At 47.9% G+C, this 17,959-nt stretch overlaps 1 protein-coding gene across 1 annotated transcript; it reads right to left on the bottom strand.

Moving 5' to 3' along the window:
• Window positions 1-729: 729 nt before the first annotated feature.
• Window positions 730-3,656, bottom strand: LOC135910786 (innexin inx2-like). Its single transcript, XM_065442882.2, has one exon. It carries the CDS (start codon window positions 3,602-3,604, stop codon window positions 2,501-2,503), a length of 1,104 nt encoding a protein of 367 aa, XP_065298954.1. The 5' UTR covers window positions 3,605-3,656; the 3' UTR covers window positions 730-2,500.
• Window positions 3,657-17,959: the final 14,303 nt, after the last annotated feature.

Below are 17,959 nucleotides of genomic sequence, written 5' to 3'. Positions count from 1 at the left end.
AGTTTGCACATACGTGGCGAATGCTAACAACACCAAAATCACACACAGAGAGAGAGAGAGAGAGAGAGAGAACGTAGGCGGGGATGTTAACCAGTCAAGACTGGTTGGCTACCCTACACTGAGGGAAGAGAGAGAATGGAGAGAGAGAGGGTATAGAGACGTGCACAGACAGTCAGTTAGTCAAAGCCGCTCGTGCAAACCAGACGTTCTCAGAAAGCACAAAAGTGTCTTCACTGCCTTCTGAGCCGCTGATCACCATTCTTCTGGTAGGGACGATGCTATAGTACTGTCTGTTCACTCAGAGGACGATTATCTAGTTTCACCAAAAGCACAGAGCCTCAATTAAGCCCATAGTAAGACGATGAAATTCTTTTCTTACGCCCGACTTCTTACTTCCATCGTATGTTTTCTTCCTTTTCTCACCGCATGTTTAAAGAGCGAAATAGATAAAAGCATTTAGACTCTTTATGCACATAAGGCGAGTGATACTTCTGCTTTTCTTTGTGTAAGCGTTTGCCCTTAAGCTCTCGTTGAGAGTGTGAGAATTAGAGACACAGAAAAGTATACTTGGTTGAAAATTTGTGTTTTTACCACGAGCCAATTGATGCTAGCCCAATCCTTGTGCTGAACTGTCGCAATCATGTGCGTTAAATCTCATGAGCTTGACTTATTTGTATCTTCAGTTACTTATAGACGGCGAGTTAGAAGTGCTCTGGTACGTCGGTTGAGTGAGTGAGTGAAGAAACTTTTATTGCAGGTCCGGCGAGGACGCGAACTCGTCGCGCACCCGGCACGTCGGTTATCTAAAGAAAAGTGAAAGTGGCAAAGTGATTGAGAAGAACATTGAACGTAAACTTTCATTTTGCCTATGAGCAGCTTAATTTAGAACGCTGCCAGATGCCATCACTTTTTGTTTGCAATTACATTTCAGGGCTGTAAAGCATGGCACCATGTACTCTTTGTCACTGTCAAACGGCTGTTGTTCACACGCTTGTAAGTAAGATGGGCAATGCGTGCATACATAAATGTGCTCCTTGTCATATTTGTTCATTTTATATCTTTGATGTAGCACCTGAAGCCACTGCTATAGTTATGTGCATTATCACCTTTACACCATTTTCCCTCCCTCTTTCTTTTACCCACTACCACCCTTCGCGCCCTCAAAAAAAGAAAGAATTACTGAAAATATTTACCGGTAATCTCTGTTTATGTCTCAGAAGCTCATTCTTGAAATCACATAGGGTAATTAAAGTTTTAAACAATTACTACGCAATGTATTGCTAGTATATGGCATGCTTTCGTTCCTTTGAAGTAACTTTGACTCGCCGCTCTGTTTCTTACGAAGCTCGTGCTGCGGTGTAGCATTTCTACATAACCCCACCAAAACAAAAAAGACTCTGGTTGTTCAGAGCAGGAACATGTCGCAAATTATAACAATACGCAGCGAAGTGCTTGCGATCAGGACAACCAACACTTGCGCAAGAGCGCAGCCACAGTCAAACAGATGTAAATACGTACGTGGTTTGCGCGCTGCGTTTCACTGCAGCGCATATCTGTGTTTGGTGGTGCCATCTCGTGGTGGAAGCAGATCCTAGTGGCAGCAACATGCGTCCTTCAAAAGCCCTTCAGTGATTGCGGTCACTCAGGGACGAAGGATAGAGCTCTTCGATGACAAACGCTCGTCGATAACGCTCGGCATATCGGCGGCTACGATAGCTTCACTGGACCTCGCCTACGCAGAAGGGTCTCCGGATAGCACTTCGAACAACCTCGCGGATTACTAGACAAAACCAGCGCGTCATGACACTAACTTCTCGGGCTACCCTTGCTGGTGAACTGCAAGGCGAAACTTTTCCGTTATTATTCCTGGAAATTTCAGCATGATTGTTTCTTACTATACTAACGCAGATAACTAAGATTCGTTGCCTTACAGGAAATGCAAATAATACTGTAGAATGCAGAAGCTCCGTTCCGGGATTCGCTGCTCTAGTCCTCGCCTCTCTAGCTGTTCACTCTGACCCTTGATATCGTCACACCCTACTCCATAGAAACGTTTGTCTTTCAGACACACCAGTTTAAAATCGTTTAAAATGTACTAACGTTCTTCTTAGTACCAGTAACTGTTATTGATCTATGCGGTACCACCAACAAATGTAAAACATGCGCAGCCACCATGCTCTACAAACCAATCTTACAATACCCAAAAGAAGGCTATCAGAAGTGTCCGTTGGGCACAACATGGGAACAGCGTTGGAAACAGCCTTTACCGTCGACCGCACGCGCGTTTGTAAGCGCGGCCTGGCGTCTTGAATCGGTGGGGACGACCAAATTCAGATACACTGTCCGCAACATCGCATATCACGCCTTCCTGTGGCGGCACACTCATTCACTTAACGATTGATCTCTCATCGACACCACGCTAAAGAAAAAGTGAAGTTGGAACACTCCCGGCTGCATCGTTTTTGGGCAGTAATTGAGCGACGTCACAACGGTCAAATTTTCACATGTTGTCCCTAAGCTTCTGTCTGCTCGTCTTGGAGCCGACGTCCAGTTCCTGAGCATAATCATTCACGAATTCTTTCATGTGGCCCGGTTCGACGTTCTTGCTGATCTGGTAGAAGATGAACCAGTCGGCGGTGCTGACGGTCTGCACGATTTCTCGAAGGTTCTCCGAGTCGACGTTGCGGTTTCGGCTGTACATGATGTGGAAGCGCACGGAGCTGGACACGATGACGACCATCCTGTAGATGAGAAAGAGGCCCGTGATGATGGTCAGTATGACGAACCAGAACCAGAGGAAGACGTAGATTTTCTCGTTGATAATGTTGATGGGGAGCACGCAGACGGCGTCATGCTTCTGCAGGTCTCCCGAGGTACCGAACATGTGGAAGGTACACTTGGTCATTCGCGGGAACACCTTGATCATCGGGTCGTAGCGGGCCTCCCAGTGCCATTCGGTGAACTCGATGACGCGCGCTCCGTAGGTTGAAAACTCTCCTCCCAGAAACTTGTCCATGATGAATATCTGCGCCACTACGTTGACGAAGTAGAGCATTTCGGTGAACACGAACCCATAGAAGTAGCCTCCGTGAAAACCCCTGTTGGCGACAAGGTAGTCAACGACCATGCCTCGGGCTTTCTCAAGGGTCGCTCTGTCTTGCATGGGAGACGATAGCTGCTCCGTGAGGCTCTGAATGCGACGACCCTCGATGGTCTTCCAGAGGTAGCGGGGAACGTAGAAGAAGAGCGCCTGCAGCATCAGCACGAAGCACACCCACTGGTAGTAGCCATGGTACACCTTGGGATCGCCTTCGGTGTGAGGAGCCACTCCCGGGTAGGCCACATCGTCGCCCAGTTTTCCGTGCCACGCTGTGGCCACACTGAAGGTTTTGTGTATCCAACAATAGGTGTCTAGCAAGTTCCCAGGCACCGAGTCCTTGCTGATGCAGTCGATCGGGTCGCCCACGTACTGCTTGCCAGTCACGAGTATGCTGAAGGCCAGCAGAACCCCCACGGATGCCTTGTGGTGCATCCGACACATGAGGTTGTCAGTGATGACATACTTGGTAGTGAAGTAGGACTTGAGCGAGCCGAGCAGATCCATGGCGTCCGCCTGCGAGCCCCGCTGGTGAAGGCACTGCGGCCCAGGTGACCGGCCCCGTTGTTAACGCTATCTCACACCGAGTCGACGTCATAATCCTTATCGCCGGAACAGGCAGGCTGCTGTTGAGCTGTTGTACGACAGATAGCGCGACGAGCGCGACAACCTCTAGTTTCTAATCTTTGCGTTGAGCACTGGAGTGCCGTGAGGCGTTGCCAGGAACTTCGAGAAACCTGCGATATCAACAGGGGCAGCGGCAAGGTTGACTGAAACCTTGCAGCGGCCGTAAGGACAACGCCCAAGCAATGGATGCAAAGAATCGGCGACAGGCATGTGGTCTTTTTCTAGCAGGAGAACAGGAGAAGACCTTTGAAGGCTTTTGAAGAAGACAACATTTGAAGAATAGGATACTGAATGTGTCACTGGCAACATAATGAATTACATTGCATATAATAAATCTTTGAGCACACAAGGAAGCAAATAGCATTACTAATATGGTCACTTGGCGAATACTATTTTGCCAGCACATCAAAATGCTGTGAGGTGTTGTGCTTGCATATGCCATGGCCATGCCCTGGAGGCGTAGTATAGCTTGCATGCATGCGGTCAATCTACAAGACAATTCAACGTGTGGCGATTTGCCGCTATATAGTCAGTATTTGGGGACTGCAAGCCATGTAATTGGCTACCAGGTTGTATTTAGGAAAGAAATTAGGCGCTCTTAAATATGTGCGTATTTGTACAACTCACATACTTACAACCCACAAAAGCCGGATGGTGGGACTCACGTATACCACAGGCGTTGTTCGAAATACTGAATTACGTCGACCATGACAGTCAAAACACTTGCAGGAGTGCATACCGAGTTTAGCCATAATTACTATAGCTCTTCCCAAGACACTGAGTAAAAGGCACTTATAAAATAAAAATACCTAAACTTAACAGAAACACTTCTTAGGTTTTCAATTCTTGGCTTAGCAGTTCGTTGTTTTACGAGCAGCCGCTATGATTAACCCACACAAACTACGAGCTGCAGTTGAGGCAGCATTGAGGCGTTGTGTATATCGCGATATCTGCACGAAGAAGCAGCGGTTACGCAGAGTAAAAGGGCCTTCAGCTCTCCGTGAGTAAATTTGCTGTAGCCGCTCGAAGCACCTTTAAACGATCAGCGATGCTTTTTAAGTATCCAGAACAAAACGAATGGTTGAACCACTGAATTGATGATTGAATGGTCTACAGCGAGTGACCGGGTCACACTATAGGGCCGAGCTGTCGTTCGTCGTATCGCGCGTGACATTGCTGCAATTAGGTATGACTTTTATATGTGATTATTCGCTAACTATATATACGACAAACATATAATGTATCTAAATATTCCGTAAGCGGAGACATAGGGTTATCAGTAGCGGCTGCGAAAGATGACCAAGCTGGCACATATCATTTTCGGAAATCTGGCACAATGAACGTCGATTTATCGATGCTGCATTATAAATATTTATGTGTAATTGTGAGCGAGTTTGCGTGTTTTTCGCTCTTCATAAATGAAGAAAGCGCTGAAAAGACGTATTGCTGTGCATTCGATCACTAAATTATGAGGAGAAAGTCAGTTAAGCATTACTTTTGCCTTTCTTTCGGCTTTTCACTGTTAGCTCACGTAACTTGAGCTCCGTAGAAAGCAAGTAAATGCTTGCTGTAACCGATAAAGTGTAGAGACTCAATGTTTGGCTACACTGTAGCAGTAGAGCACACAATCAAGTAGGCCATGTCGCCACAAAACTTCATATTTATCGGATCCACACCGATATTTCGTAATATAACAGTACAATATCGAGACCATTACTATATTAGTTACTGCACAGACTATGTAATCTCATGCAATTTGAGGCACGTAAAAATTCACCGACGATTATGATACTCGATCCCTAATGCAAAATTTAGCGCAGCTGTATACGTGATTTCATGTTGCGATATTGAGGCATCGCACCGATCACCGCACCAACTGGCAGAGCCGCGAAGCACGGCGCTATATATAGACCGGCAGCTGCAACTTGTGTAACCGTAATCTTTACCGGGAAACGCTTGCGGTGAACGCTGTGCGCGAAAGAGAGCTTTCTGGTTCTTTTTTTTCTTTCCCCTCACGGCCGGTGCCACCGCTGCCGCGGACACGCGGACATTAGTGCCACCTGGTTCTTAAAGGCGGCTTCCTCTGCTTTTCTCCTAATGCTACCACTGCATCCTCCTCCTCCGCGTTCCTCCTCGCGCTCCCTTCGCTCCCGCCGTCTTTCATTCGCCGCTGCGCTCCATGTTCGCTCTTTCATCCTTCGCTGTGCTCGTTCGCTCGGTTACCCCGAGGTACGACGCCCAGGGACAACGCCGAGGGACAACGCCGAGGGACGCTCAACGCAGGAACGGGCGCCTAAGAGCCGCGCTCTAAAATATTTATTGTGCCTCCTCACTTCCTTTTTTTTTCTCTCCATCGCCTTCCAGCAGGCGTCCAGGTGCTTTTCCTGCACCGATGACTTTCCTGCACCGCTGCAGCGTGGCCAAAGCCCTTACTTATGGTCAGCGCGTAAAACTTAATAGGAGGTTACATGATTCCGCGCGGCCAATGCGCACTAAAAATTTTCTGCGCCGTTTTCTTTTTAACCGTTATGGAGGCTGTTGCATCTACGGACGTTACTTCGATATGTCGCTGAGGCCCTAATGAATCTAATGCGGCGTGACTCTTCGCTGGCCGGTGCCACAAGGTCAGCGGTGCGCGTTCTGTGCTGCATCTGCCGCACGCCACTTTATTTCCCTCTGCAGAGCTCGAATGGCACCGTCACACAACACAGCGAGAAGACGTTCGCCCTGCGGCGCGGGCCGTTTCCGCCACGGAAACTTCGACTCCACCGGTGGTCGATGTTTTCGTCTCTCCTCGTAGCAGAAGGAATGCTTCGTGCGGTGTACACGTTTGTTTTGCCTTCCCGAATAACAAGACAAACAAACATGCAGCCCAGCCTTCTACGCCTGTGCGGGCAATCTTCACGCCGACAAGTTTCACGGTGCTTCTTCGCCTCGTCTTCGTGCACCTCTCTCGTCATTCATCGTGAAGACGCTACGGTGCTCGCGCTGTTGTTTGTTTGTTTGCTTGCGGTGTAATCGAACACGCAACAAGTTGCTTTGGGGGCCGCATCGCGTGAGGGTCATGTCTCTGTCGGCGCACCTGTATCGATGGCCTCCGTGATGCTTGGAGGAAAAGAAGAGACGAGAAGGACAGGGGGCGGCGACCGCAGCCAATTTTGCGAAGCGGCGTCGACGCTTCCTGGGTGGTTTCTTCGTCGGAGGCCCTGTGTATAGGGCCGGCACGCCGTCTGAGAGGGAGGCTGGGAAGGTGGCGCAACCAGAGCTGCGACTCAACATTGGTATGAGTGTTTCCCCCGTCAGAAAATCCTGCTAACGTGCCGAAGGAAATGTGCTTTACGCTTATCAGATCTGCTGTTGGTTAGATATGGAGTGGATGTTCCGGCTGGGTCTATTTGTCCCCCACATTGAGCGGGGACGGAGATAAGTATTAGAACGATACACCATGGACTGAAGTTTAAAGTACCATCGGCATAAATTGAAACGGGAGCAGGAACGAAAGATTGTTGCACGTCATTACGTGGCAGTGCGGCCTGTGATCGCTGCAGTGTTGCTGGCTTATATGGTGCAGTTCTATATGTAAGCATTACACTCTAAGAAAAATCCCGGGAAAGAACTGGAGTAACTGGGCCGTTAGTCCTAAAAAGGGCGTTTTCGTCTCTCAAAGGACTAACTGCACGAATGTGCGTGCCTTGTGCAAATTTCGGAGAGTAAGTGTTTTGTCCCTGGTCGCAAAGAGAGCAACGGGAGGACGAACGACAACAGTTACTCCCCATGCACTTCGCTGTTTTCGTGCGTGTCATGGAGCGATGCGGCCAAAACGGTATTGTCTATAAATCGTGCATAGTTCGAAGTTCGTGCACTATCTATTGAACTATATGCAAAGCAGCACCTTGCGTGTTCGTTAGAATATTGCGTGAAACGTAAAAGCTGGAATGTGAAGAGCCATGCCCTTCGTACGCACACCATAAGTGAGCGATACACATTAAACGCGCAAGTCATTGATAGACGGCTAGATTTTCTGGTGAATAGCACCTGAGTTCCTTCCGTTCCAAGCAGGTTACGAACATAACTGATGTGATGTGTAGCCCAAGCGGGACACGCTTTGCGACGGAGAAATTGGCCTTCTCTGCCGTCTTGGGTGCCCCGTTTGAGCTCGCTACACGTATACATCGCGTATAGTGCCTCAGTTTAAATCACCCTAAGAATATTCGGGCTGATTTCCTTCCGCAGTCGCTTATGGTTGCAAGTACACTCAACGTTAGACTCTCACTGCATAGCATGCACAAAATGCCGAGTCGCTCTTATATTGCCGTACTTGCGTTCCGATGCTTAACCTTGTCTCAACATCTAGTCCTGTCAACCGACCGCTGAATAGTTGTACTGTGTGCCGCGTAGAACGTTATGCAAAGACTTACTGTCCATGCAACTTCCGTCTCCATTTTACCGATCACTATACATTAAATGGCCAGGCCACGATGTATTAAAGCGAGTTCGCAAAACGCATTTATCCCCTTGCTGCAAAACATTCTTTTATAAACTTCATAGTGAAACCAATCCGGTAAAAACATGGCTACAGAAAAAGAGTACCTTTGTCTCTTCAGTGAACTGTCGGTTTTGTGATGTGCTAGAGACAATTGAACATTGTTCTATTAGCTGCCCCGACGCCGTCCTATCTTGGGATGTGCTCCAACGCATTTTTAAAAGAAATCTTGAGATTAACGCTCATACTGTGCGTTATCTGCTGCCGACCTTTGATACTAGTGCACCTCTCGGTATGTTTTTCCTCATGGCAATGCACAGTTTGTGGAAAACGTGTAGGATGGACCGAAACGCCGAAACGGTGGTACATACAAGGGTACATTTTATTCTTATGACACTACGCCTAAAACATGTTTATGATGTACTCGATATACAACCTGGCTGGTACCCTATTTTGGTGATGTGCTTATCCTTACGGCCCTTCTAAAGTAAAACCTATGTTTGTACTCACATTATGAAAGCTGCCTTTTCTGTGTGGGACTTTCATTGTGCCCTCCGTTCTCTAACTATGCAGAACTGTTGAATGTGGGGTTGAATGCTACTGTAATAAATACCACGAAAGGAAAAAAGAAGTTCCACCATGGTGAAGTGGTTAGAGTACCTGACTTGTGAGCCAGAGGGCATCAGTTCGAGTCCTACTTTCCGGCACGCTTTTTTTTTTCAACTGAGTAATTTTTTTAGGGTATAAATGCCTAATTTCATTAATTCCATCATTGTGGAGCATCGGAAAGAATTACCGTTACTCCCTTGAGGAGCATCGGAAAAGGGCAACTGTTAGTCCTCGAAGGGGTAAGCGCATGGGGTGTAACAGTTAATCCCATGTCAGTTGGTTCTCAAAAGAACTAATGGTTGTGGCAGATCAGTTATTTCCCTTAAGGACTAACCTCCCTACCTATTTTAGTCTTTTTTTTTAGAGCATAGTCTGAATTAAGCCGCTTTTACAAGTGCAGGTGAACCTGTAAACGAAACAACGCATTGGAGTATTTTCGGAATCGTAGGCGTATGTATGTATCGTCATTTAAGCTTAAGAATGGGACAAAAACAAAAGGCTGTTAGGATCCAGAGCCATCAATCTGCAGATCCATGATTTAAACCATGTTCACCACATTGCAAAGCGTTCAAGAGCTAGCTCGACACACGTCGACCTGCCTCTGTCGAGCGAAGTGCAACTGATGGTGGTCCGGAGTACACCACTGTCAGTTGAACTATATATACGTGTATATATATATATATATATATATATATATATATATATATATATATATATATATATATATATATATATATATATATATATATATATATATATACGCACACGCTTCACATGCATACACTTTTCCACTTTGATTCTAACGAACAAAAATTACAAAGAAAGTTTGGCAGAGAAAGGCAAGGCTTTTTACGTGCGATAATCGGAAAGCATTATGCCGTTTGTAGACCTCGGGACGCCATGAACGCGCTCACGTTATACGCTCGTGACGTGGCGCCACCTCCTCCTCGCCATTGGCTGCGCCGTCACGTGGCCTATGACGGAGCATGCTGCCTCTAATGACCTCGCCGTGGCGTCGGGGAAACGTGCATGTCTCGCACCCCGGTGGCCCGGCTTCGATTCCCGCCCAGAGCGAAATTTATCAAATCTTCTTTTCAAAGCCATTAATTTACTTGGTTTGCAGGAACCTCCCCGTGAGGTTTGACGTTGATTCGAGCAGTTCTTTTCCGACGTGTTCTTAGGCTTTGCGCCGTCCGCCATTCTTGGTGCCCTCTTTCGGTCACAGCGACTACGACGGATTTTCGCTCACTGAGTCTTATGATGTAAAACAAGGACGAGCATGTCCTGTCGTTCTCGCACATGTCGTTGTGGGCTATTAATCTTTAAAGGATGAACCAACTTGTGGAACCACACGTATTTGTTTCGTCATACTTTAAGAACACGCTTCGACGAACATTTGCACCAAATACACGAATGCGGTGTAGCAATAAAAGCGAGAAAGAAGGTTACACATCAGCGATATATACGCACCCGCCGCACTGCGTCTACAGCGTTCTGCTTCTGCGAACGAGCGATGCGTTCGGTTTCCGAAAGCGGCAGAGGCATCTCGGTGGATCGAAATGGAAATATACTCGTGTACTCAGATTTAGGTTCATTTAGGTTCACAGCCTAAGTGATCAAAGCTAATACGAAGCATTCCACCACGGCATGATCATCACATAAATTAACTTAATTTGCTACTATACATGCATAGAGATGCCAGATGTTTCTGTAAGTATTAGGTTGTTAATGAAACAGAACCAACACAAAAGTACTGCGCCTTGTCTTTTGCGCATTATTGTGCGTAGCTATCCAGTCCGACATTATACGGTATGAAACCTCGATTGCTCGCGCGCGCGATGATCCATTGATTGCGTCGCGCTTTGTTGCATTTAGTCCACTACCTGCGCCAAATGCAGTATACGTGGCTTCGGGCGCAAAGCAGGCGGCAGGTTACATTACGGAAATCGCAGACGGTTGTCACGTGGTATCGAAAAACCCTCACGTGCACGCCATTTAGCACAGCGCATGTATACGAAGGCCACACCTCTAGTCGTTGAGATTGAGTCGATCTGCGCAGTTCGTACCAAAACAACAGCTTCTTTTTTGCGTGCGTATGTGTGCGTGTGTGCGTGTGTGCGTGTGTGAGTGCGCTCACGGGTGCGTTGTGAAGTACCAGCGTTTGTGCCTTACGTAAACGACAGCGTAAGTACGCCGAGTGCCTCGCCCAACACGCGGCGCGCGGACTTTATACTTAGATTTCGTGCGCTACAGAATCCATCCTGCAGCCACGGTTCTGCTTCTTGTCCTTGCCGTTTCTATTACCTTGTTTCGCCTAATAATTTAAAGGCTTTATGACAAGCTGAACATCTCCCCCGACCAGTACAACCGCCGGTAGGGCCGCAACTCCGACACAGCGGCGGATCGCTCGCGCGTAATCCCGTTGTCCACGGTGCTGTACTCCTTCCTCCTAACAGCAGCGGCTTGTCCAGCACAGTGCGCACGCTACGGCTGTTGTTTGCCGCGCGCCCCCCTCGTACTGTAAACTGGGCTGGGCGAGTGCGGCTGCGACAGACGCAACAAAACGGTCCCGGCAATCGCCCGCCGCCGCTGCTCGAGTGTCGGTAATGCCCCGTGCACCGCACGCGCACGTGTGCTTCTGCGGCATCGTGTGCGGCCCGGCTTCCTTCCTGCAGCCCGGGCACGAGACGGGTGTTAGGCGTCGGCCGTCCCACTGACCTCGTTCGAAAAGCAACACCCCAACCCCCTTGCCAAGACTATACTCGATGGCTGCCGACCGGGTGCGGAACCGGAGGTGATAGGCGGGAAGCGCTACGCACCGGAGTCTTCTGCAGCGGTAACTTTTAGGAGTTGACGCTTTTTGCACAAACTTCTGCCGACAGAAAAAAAGAAAAGAAAAGAAAGAAACGGCAGAAGCGGTGTGGCTGTGGCGTATTGCTGCTGAGCATGAGGTCGAAGGTTCAATACCTGCCCGCGGCTGCTGCATTTTCATGGAGTCGAAGTGCAAAAATGCCCGTGTACCATGCTTTGGATGCACCTTCAAGAATGGCAGATCGTCAAAATTACTCCGGAGCTCTTCACTACGGCGGGCCTCAGTCGCGTCTTTGGCACGTAAGAAACACTGGAATGTAATTCCTAATTAAAACCTCACAGTTTTATGTGGACGAAGGTCACCAGCTTCATGAGAAGGTTCGTCAGAATATTTGAGTCCTATCATATTCGCATTATCGCATCCTGTATAATGGTTCGCGATGCCTCACGGATCATTGAACCATCCCCTATATATTAAAAGTTTTATATATAGGGAAAACGCGGACGCATGATGATTGGTACACTACAATGAACATGCGGGCACTGTTGCAGTTGTGTATTGTACTGGCATAGATATCCTAGAAATGAATATACGTCGATAAAATGTCTCCCAATTAAGATAACAACTGTTATAGTTCATCGTAATGGAGTCTTCTTCCGGGCCGTTTGCCTGCATCAGTTCGTGTTAAATACTCTGACATACGAGGCCCTCGAGCGCTAACGGTTTCCTCCTTTAATACTTCGTAGAGGCGGCAATGAGGAAGCCGTCGCTCATAAATAATGCATGCAACAGCCTCTAGCCTGTGTGCACAGAAGTGGGGTACTGTGTCCAGAGAGGCTCGTTCTATACTGCGCTCGACCAGCTGACTGGCGGCTCTCGAAAAAGATAATTATGCTGCAGCAACGGTGCCCATCATCAGACCGTGCAAGCATTACTTTGCTGCTATCCATCTCTCATGTGTCAATGCCTAAGCCTGCACTTCCCCCCGTCTCTCTCTCTCTCTCTCTCTCTCTCTCTCTCTCTATATATATATATATATATATATATATATATATATATATATATATATATATATATATATATATATATATATATATATATATATATATCCTGTTTTGTGGCCCCCTTTGCCTCCAGCATCGTTAATTTTGTTAATCAGAAGCTCGCATCTAATTAACCTTCCTCCCCTCATTCTGACTGTATTTTCTCTGAAGCCTGCATACTCCCTCAGCAAGGGTCCAGCAATACTGAAGCGGTCAATGTTTCCACGTGAGGAATGCGAAATGTAGCCAGAAGTGAAACTTATAATCCGCTGTTGAACGATGCAAGTTGCGACTTTCAGTTAAAGACTCTTCGCAATAAAAAAAAAGAAAGGAACAAAAAAGAAAGATCGAAAAAAGAAAGAAAAGGCAGCAGATTCAACAAGTTGGAATCTACGTACAGCGAAGCTTTGTGTGAGCGCATAAAGAATCGAAACACTAGTTCGTGTTTATTGAGTGTCCGCACAAAGTGACACGGAAGGCTTTATTCAGGCATTGTAGAGGGGCTAATGCAATGTCTTGTAAACGAGACACACACTTTCAATAGATCGCAGGGTGCTCTGGCGTTTCTTGTTCTTTATTTTTCTTTCCCCCTCAAGGTCGCCGCCCCGCTGCCGTGGATGGATAGATGGATGTTATGAGCGTCCCCTTTGGGACGGGGCGGCGGATGCGCGGGGGCGAGCGCAATCTGCTGGCGGTGCAAGGAACCCAGCGGCGGTGACGTCACTCGCATCCTCATCTGTGATAGGTTGGCCTGTTCGAAAAGAGAACAGCCACGCCGCAGTAACCACGGTCATGAAAGTCGGGAGAAGTTCGCATATATATATAGAAAAGCTTTTTAAAAATGATTATTTTCGTATTTTTGCTGCTGATTTATGTAAGTATGCGCCGCGGCTGATTCTCCTCTCGAAACCTTCAAGAACCCAAAGTTGGCGATAATATTTTAATGCATAGCGTAGAATTGTCCTGAAAATGGCCTTGAGCGTTAAAAAACTTAAAAAGTCGTAGATGTCCAGAAAATAACACGACAGACATGATTTCCTTGCGGATTGTGTACAAGTGTCATAGTTTATTACTTCTAATGTCCCCGAATGCGAAACCTACCGTTTTGTTCAGTTGTTGTACAAAGCTGCCCGTGATTATACGACTAACGTAATCAAAAGGTGAATTCGGCTTCCGCGTTTCGGCTTCCGCGTTTCGGCTTCGCCATACAGGTTGCTTCGTAGCGCCGCAATAATGATTTGTTAAAATTTCGATGCGATTAACAAACACACATGACTATTTTGCCTTTGTGGCATACAAGACTTACTGAACAAGGCATTAGAGAAATTATGGCGGAGCTATATATGCATATTTTGAGCTACGTGATAGCTGGCTGCAATTAGTTTCCTGAGGAGCGGCTACATTATTTACCCGAAGCCCCGCTGCTCATCCACTTCCGTGAATTGTTCTTCTCATTCTTTTTTCGTGATCTTGTTTGGCTTGCTGTAGCTTGTTTTAATACATTGTGTTGGTGCGTTCTTACTATTCGTGCTATGAAGTTCGCCTTTCACGGGGCCTTCTTTGTCGCCGCACTTGTTCTCGTTTCTGATTGTTACACAGCCGAAGATCTGTGCATACTTGCAACGGTGCCCTTCCTGTTTTTGCGTCGCAGCTGTTTTGTGGTAAGTGAAGCAAGACGCAGATGAGAAACACGCACAATGCGCGGACGTCATCCACACGCGAGTCTGTCATTCCGTGGACTTTATGTGCGGGAAAACGTATTCTCTGCGACTATTATAATGCACTGAAAGGTCGTGCTAATGATAGTGCGTCCATGCAACGCTCCCTAGTTCGTATAATTTCTGCAAGCAGTGATCGCTTGCAAGAGGCAGGACGTAGGCGAAGCCTTCGGAACTGCCCGAGATAAGGGCCAAATGCATGTACAGTTCGTCTTCTCTCGTCAGCCTCTCCCTACCCAGACGGGAAAAGGTCGAGAGTTGCAGAGCTGATGGTCGCAGTGCGATTCCGCGTTCCTCGTGTAACGCTTTTTGCGGATGTCACACTTTTCTACGAGGGCTCTTGCATCTCATTGCGTACGCTACAGGCAGACGCGATAATCGTTCTGCGTGCGAGGCCCAATCTCCGCTGAAATCTGGTGTAACGCGCCCCGAGAATTGCGGTCCGTGCTAGCGGTACGTTAGATCTATACGTGGCTAGTTGCGCGATCCGCCGCCGGGAACGTCGCCTCGCGTGACTTGAGGAATTACGCGCGTCATTAGCGTTTGCGCAAGAACGAAATTACTGGCTTCCAAGACAAAGTCTACACGCGTCCTACCAACGGACGCGCAGGCACGCCACTACCGACGAACGCGTGGCCGTGCAATCACCTTCAATCCCGCCATCGTCCTCTCCGCTTCCTCACTGCACGATGCCGTGCTTTCCTGCTCATCGCTATTTATGATTTATGACCAACAAAGTGGCCGTTGTGACTGAGCGAGTATGATGCTTTGCAGGCAATGTAAGTGGCAGTGTTGGTTGGTTCGTTTCCCTATAAACGTGGAAGGTGATGTTGTCAGACAAGGCTTCTTCTTCCTCCTTTTTCCCATGCTGCCTTTTACTTCTTACTGGTGTCTTCGTTTTAGAGCTTTCACCTAAGAGGTAGTTGCCGTCGCTAACGGTTATATAGCGAAACTACTTGCTTGCTGGTGTCTTGTGATTGTGTGTATAATGCGGGACGGAATTTTTTAAATATACATATGTGGACAGCGTCAGCACCTGGGTTTGTGCTCTTATCGACAACTCGCTGATGGCTTCTGTCTGGCCTGGTCACTTGGGTCACTGGGTAGGTGCGCACACAGAAAACTTACTGCTGGTTGCTGTCTAGCCTAGTAGACAACTTGAAACACTAGGTATACGTGCCCGAACAGACAACTTCAGCACTACGTATGTGCAACTGAGTAGGTGCTCGTTCTTGACCAATAACACAGAATGAATGTGCCGAGGTGGCACAAGGTGTACGAAGCCTTAGCTGTTTTAGAGCGCAGTTCTTAGGCGCCCGTTCCTGCGACGAGCGTCGGCGTCGTACTTCGTAACCGAGCGAACGAGCACAGCGAAGGATAAGAGCGAACACGGAGCGCATTGGGGGGAGATGAAAGACGGTGATAGCGAAGAGAGCGCGAGGCGGAGAGTATGGCGAGAGCGTGAGAAGGAAAGCATATATAGTGCCGGCGCAAGACGGACTCTGCGACTACGATGGCTAAGAGATGGCCAGAGTAGCCCGCGTCGTCTGCTCACCAAAGAACTGCATAAGTGGAGGTCTGTCTGCGGCGGCTGCTGTGAATAGCGCCAACGCGTCACCCACGCGCTGCCTCTCGAGATCTCTCGATTAGCTATACAGTCGCGCCACACTTCGCTCCGTTTGGAACGTGCCACACGAGACAGATTGTGCGCGCCAGCCAGTATGTCGCGTGATGGAAACGCGTATAGATCTGCACTCAAATTTCTCATTAGGGAGTATCGTAATCATCAGTGTATTTTTTATGTGTGTATCGTGCTTTTATGTGAACGCAACTGTGTTCAAAAATAGATTGTAAAACTGGGCAGGTTGATTGATCTTCATAGTAAAAAGCAACTCAAAAGGAACGGCAACGCAAGACAAGGAAGTACGCAAGAGTAAACTTTAGTAACAACTTGATGAGAGCTAATTGCAAACTGCGCGACTAAAGGAGGAACGCACAGAGAAACAAATACCACAGAGCAAGCCCTGACTGCCAACTTAATGTCCATCCATCCATCCGTCCATCCATCCGTCCATCCACCCACCCCACCCATTCACCCAGCCACCCATCCATCCATCCATCCATCCATCCATCCATCCATCCATCCATCCATCCATCCATCCATCCATCCATCCATCCGTCCGTCCGTCCATCCATCCATCCATCCATCCATCCATCCATCCATCCATCCATCCATCCATCCGTCCGTCCATCCGTCCGTTCATTCATTCATTCATTCATTCATTCATTCATTCATTCATTCATTCATTCATTCATTCACGCCAACCTCGCGCCCAAAGAACTGCCGTCGTGATTATTTCTTTATCGTCATTCCAACATAATGACGTGACTCTCGTGATACCGTCGTGATCAATGCCTTCTACTCAGACCCACTGACCCAAGTTGTTTAATAGGTTGGGCCACTAGGTAAGTGCTCGTGGCCGTGATGCCATTGTGCTGGATGCATAGCCGTCTTTCCACTTTTGTAATACGACACTCGTCATGACATCTTCGTCACGTCATCGTCGTCATACAGTCATCACGCATTTGTTGTCACCCCGTCGTCTTGATGACATCGTGGTCGTTTAATCGTCGCCATTTCAGCTTCGTGATCGGACTCTCGTCATGCCGTTATAGTCACGCCTTCTACTCCAACCTAGGGGCACAAGTTATCTAATAGCTAGGGCTTCTAGGTATGTGCTCACGGTCGCGATGTCATCGTTGTCGTGGCATCGTTGTCATTCTAGCTTTGTCAGCTTAAGTTCGTCGTGCTGGCATGGTCTCACCGTCGTCGTCATAGAGACGTCGTGCGTTCATTGTCACACCGCTGTCGCGATGCCGATACGGTCAATCCATTGTCGTCATTATAACTTCGTCATCCAACTCTCGTCATGCTTCTCTGTTTCCTGCTTAGCGCCGAACTAAGACGATCACATTGTGCTGAAACCATCGCCTCCGAGATCGCGTCGAGCCGCTTGGCAACCGCACAGCGACCTCGAAGGCAACGCAGAAGTACTGTATCATTGGTGCATGGCCGCATTGTTATTAAGCTGCAGAGCACTTATACTTGAAATAGAATACTTGCGTATCGCTTTCTGAACTGTGTTCTACAATAATACACCATTTCGTAACCCAAACGCTTACCCACCTTTGCTTTCGTTGCTTTGGAATGTGCCCGTGTTCGTTCCGTGAATTTCCAACGCGCGCGGCAAACCTACGGAGCATTCTTGTTAACTTTGGACAGGGCCTATTACATCTTTTAAAGCACGTCCCGTTACAGCGTACCTGCTCACAGATGTCACTGTTCTTTATCTTCGCAACAGTGCCTTCTAGGACTACTGGGACCAACGCATGATTAAACCGCGAGAGACGACAAAACACCAGAGGAGCCTTTAGCGTATTTCGTCTCCTTGTGTGTCTTTATCTCATCGACATGGCATGCACTCTCAGTGAATGACGGGCACTTACCTCTTCTTTTATCGAAGTGCGCAGCCAATACGGTCGAATCCTTTGCCCCGAAAAACACTTCCA

Source organism: Dermacentor albipictus, chromosome 5, assembly GCF_038994185.2.
Source record: "Dermacentor albipictus isolate Rhodes 1998 colony chromosome 5, USDA_Dalb.pri_finalv2, whole genome shotgun sequence".
Lineage (NCBI taxonomy): Eukaryota > Metazoa > Arthropoda > Arachnida > Ixodida > Ixodidae > Dermacentor > Dermacentor albipictus.
This window is presented reverse-complemented; position numbering and strand designations above follow the sequence as displayed.

What these genes read in the sequence shown, in the direction of transcription:
- LOC135910786 (XM_065442882.2), bottom strand. Translation starts at nt 3,604, where the DNA reads ATGGATCTGCTCGGCTCGCTCAAGTCCTACTTCACTACCAAGTATGTC.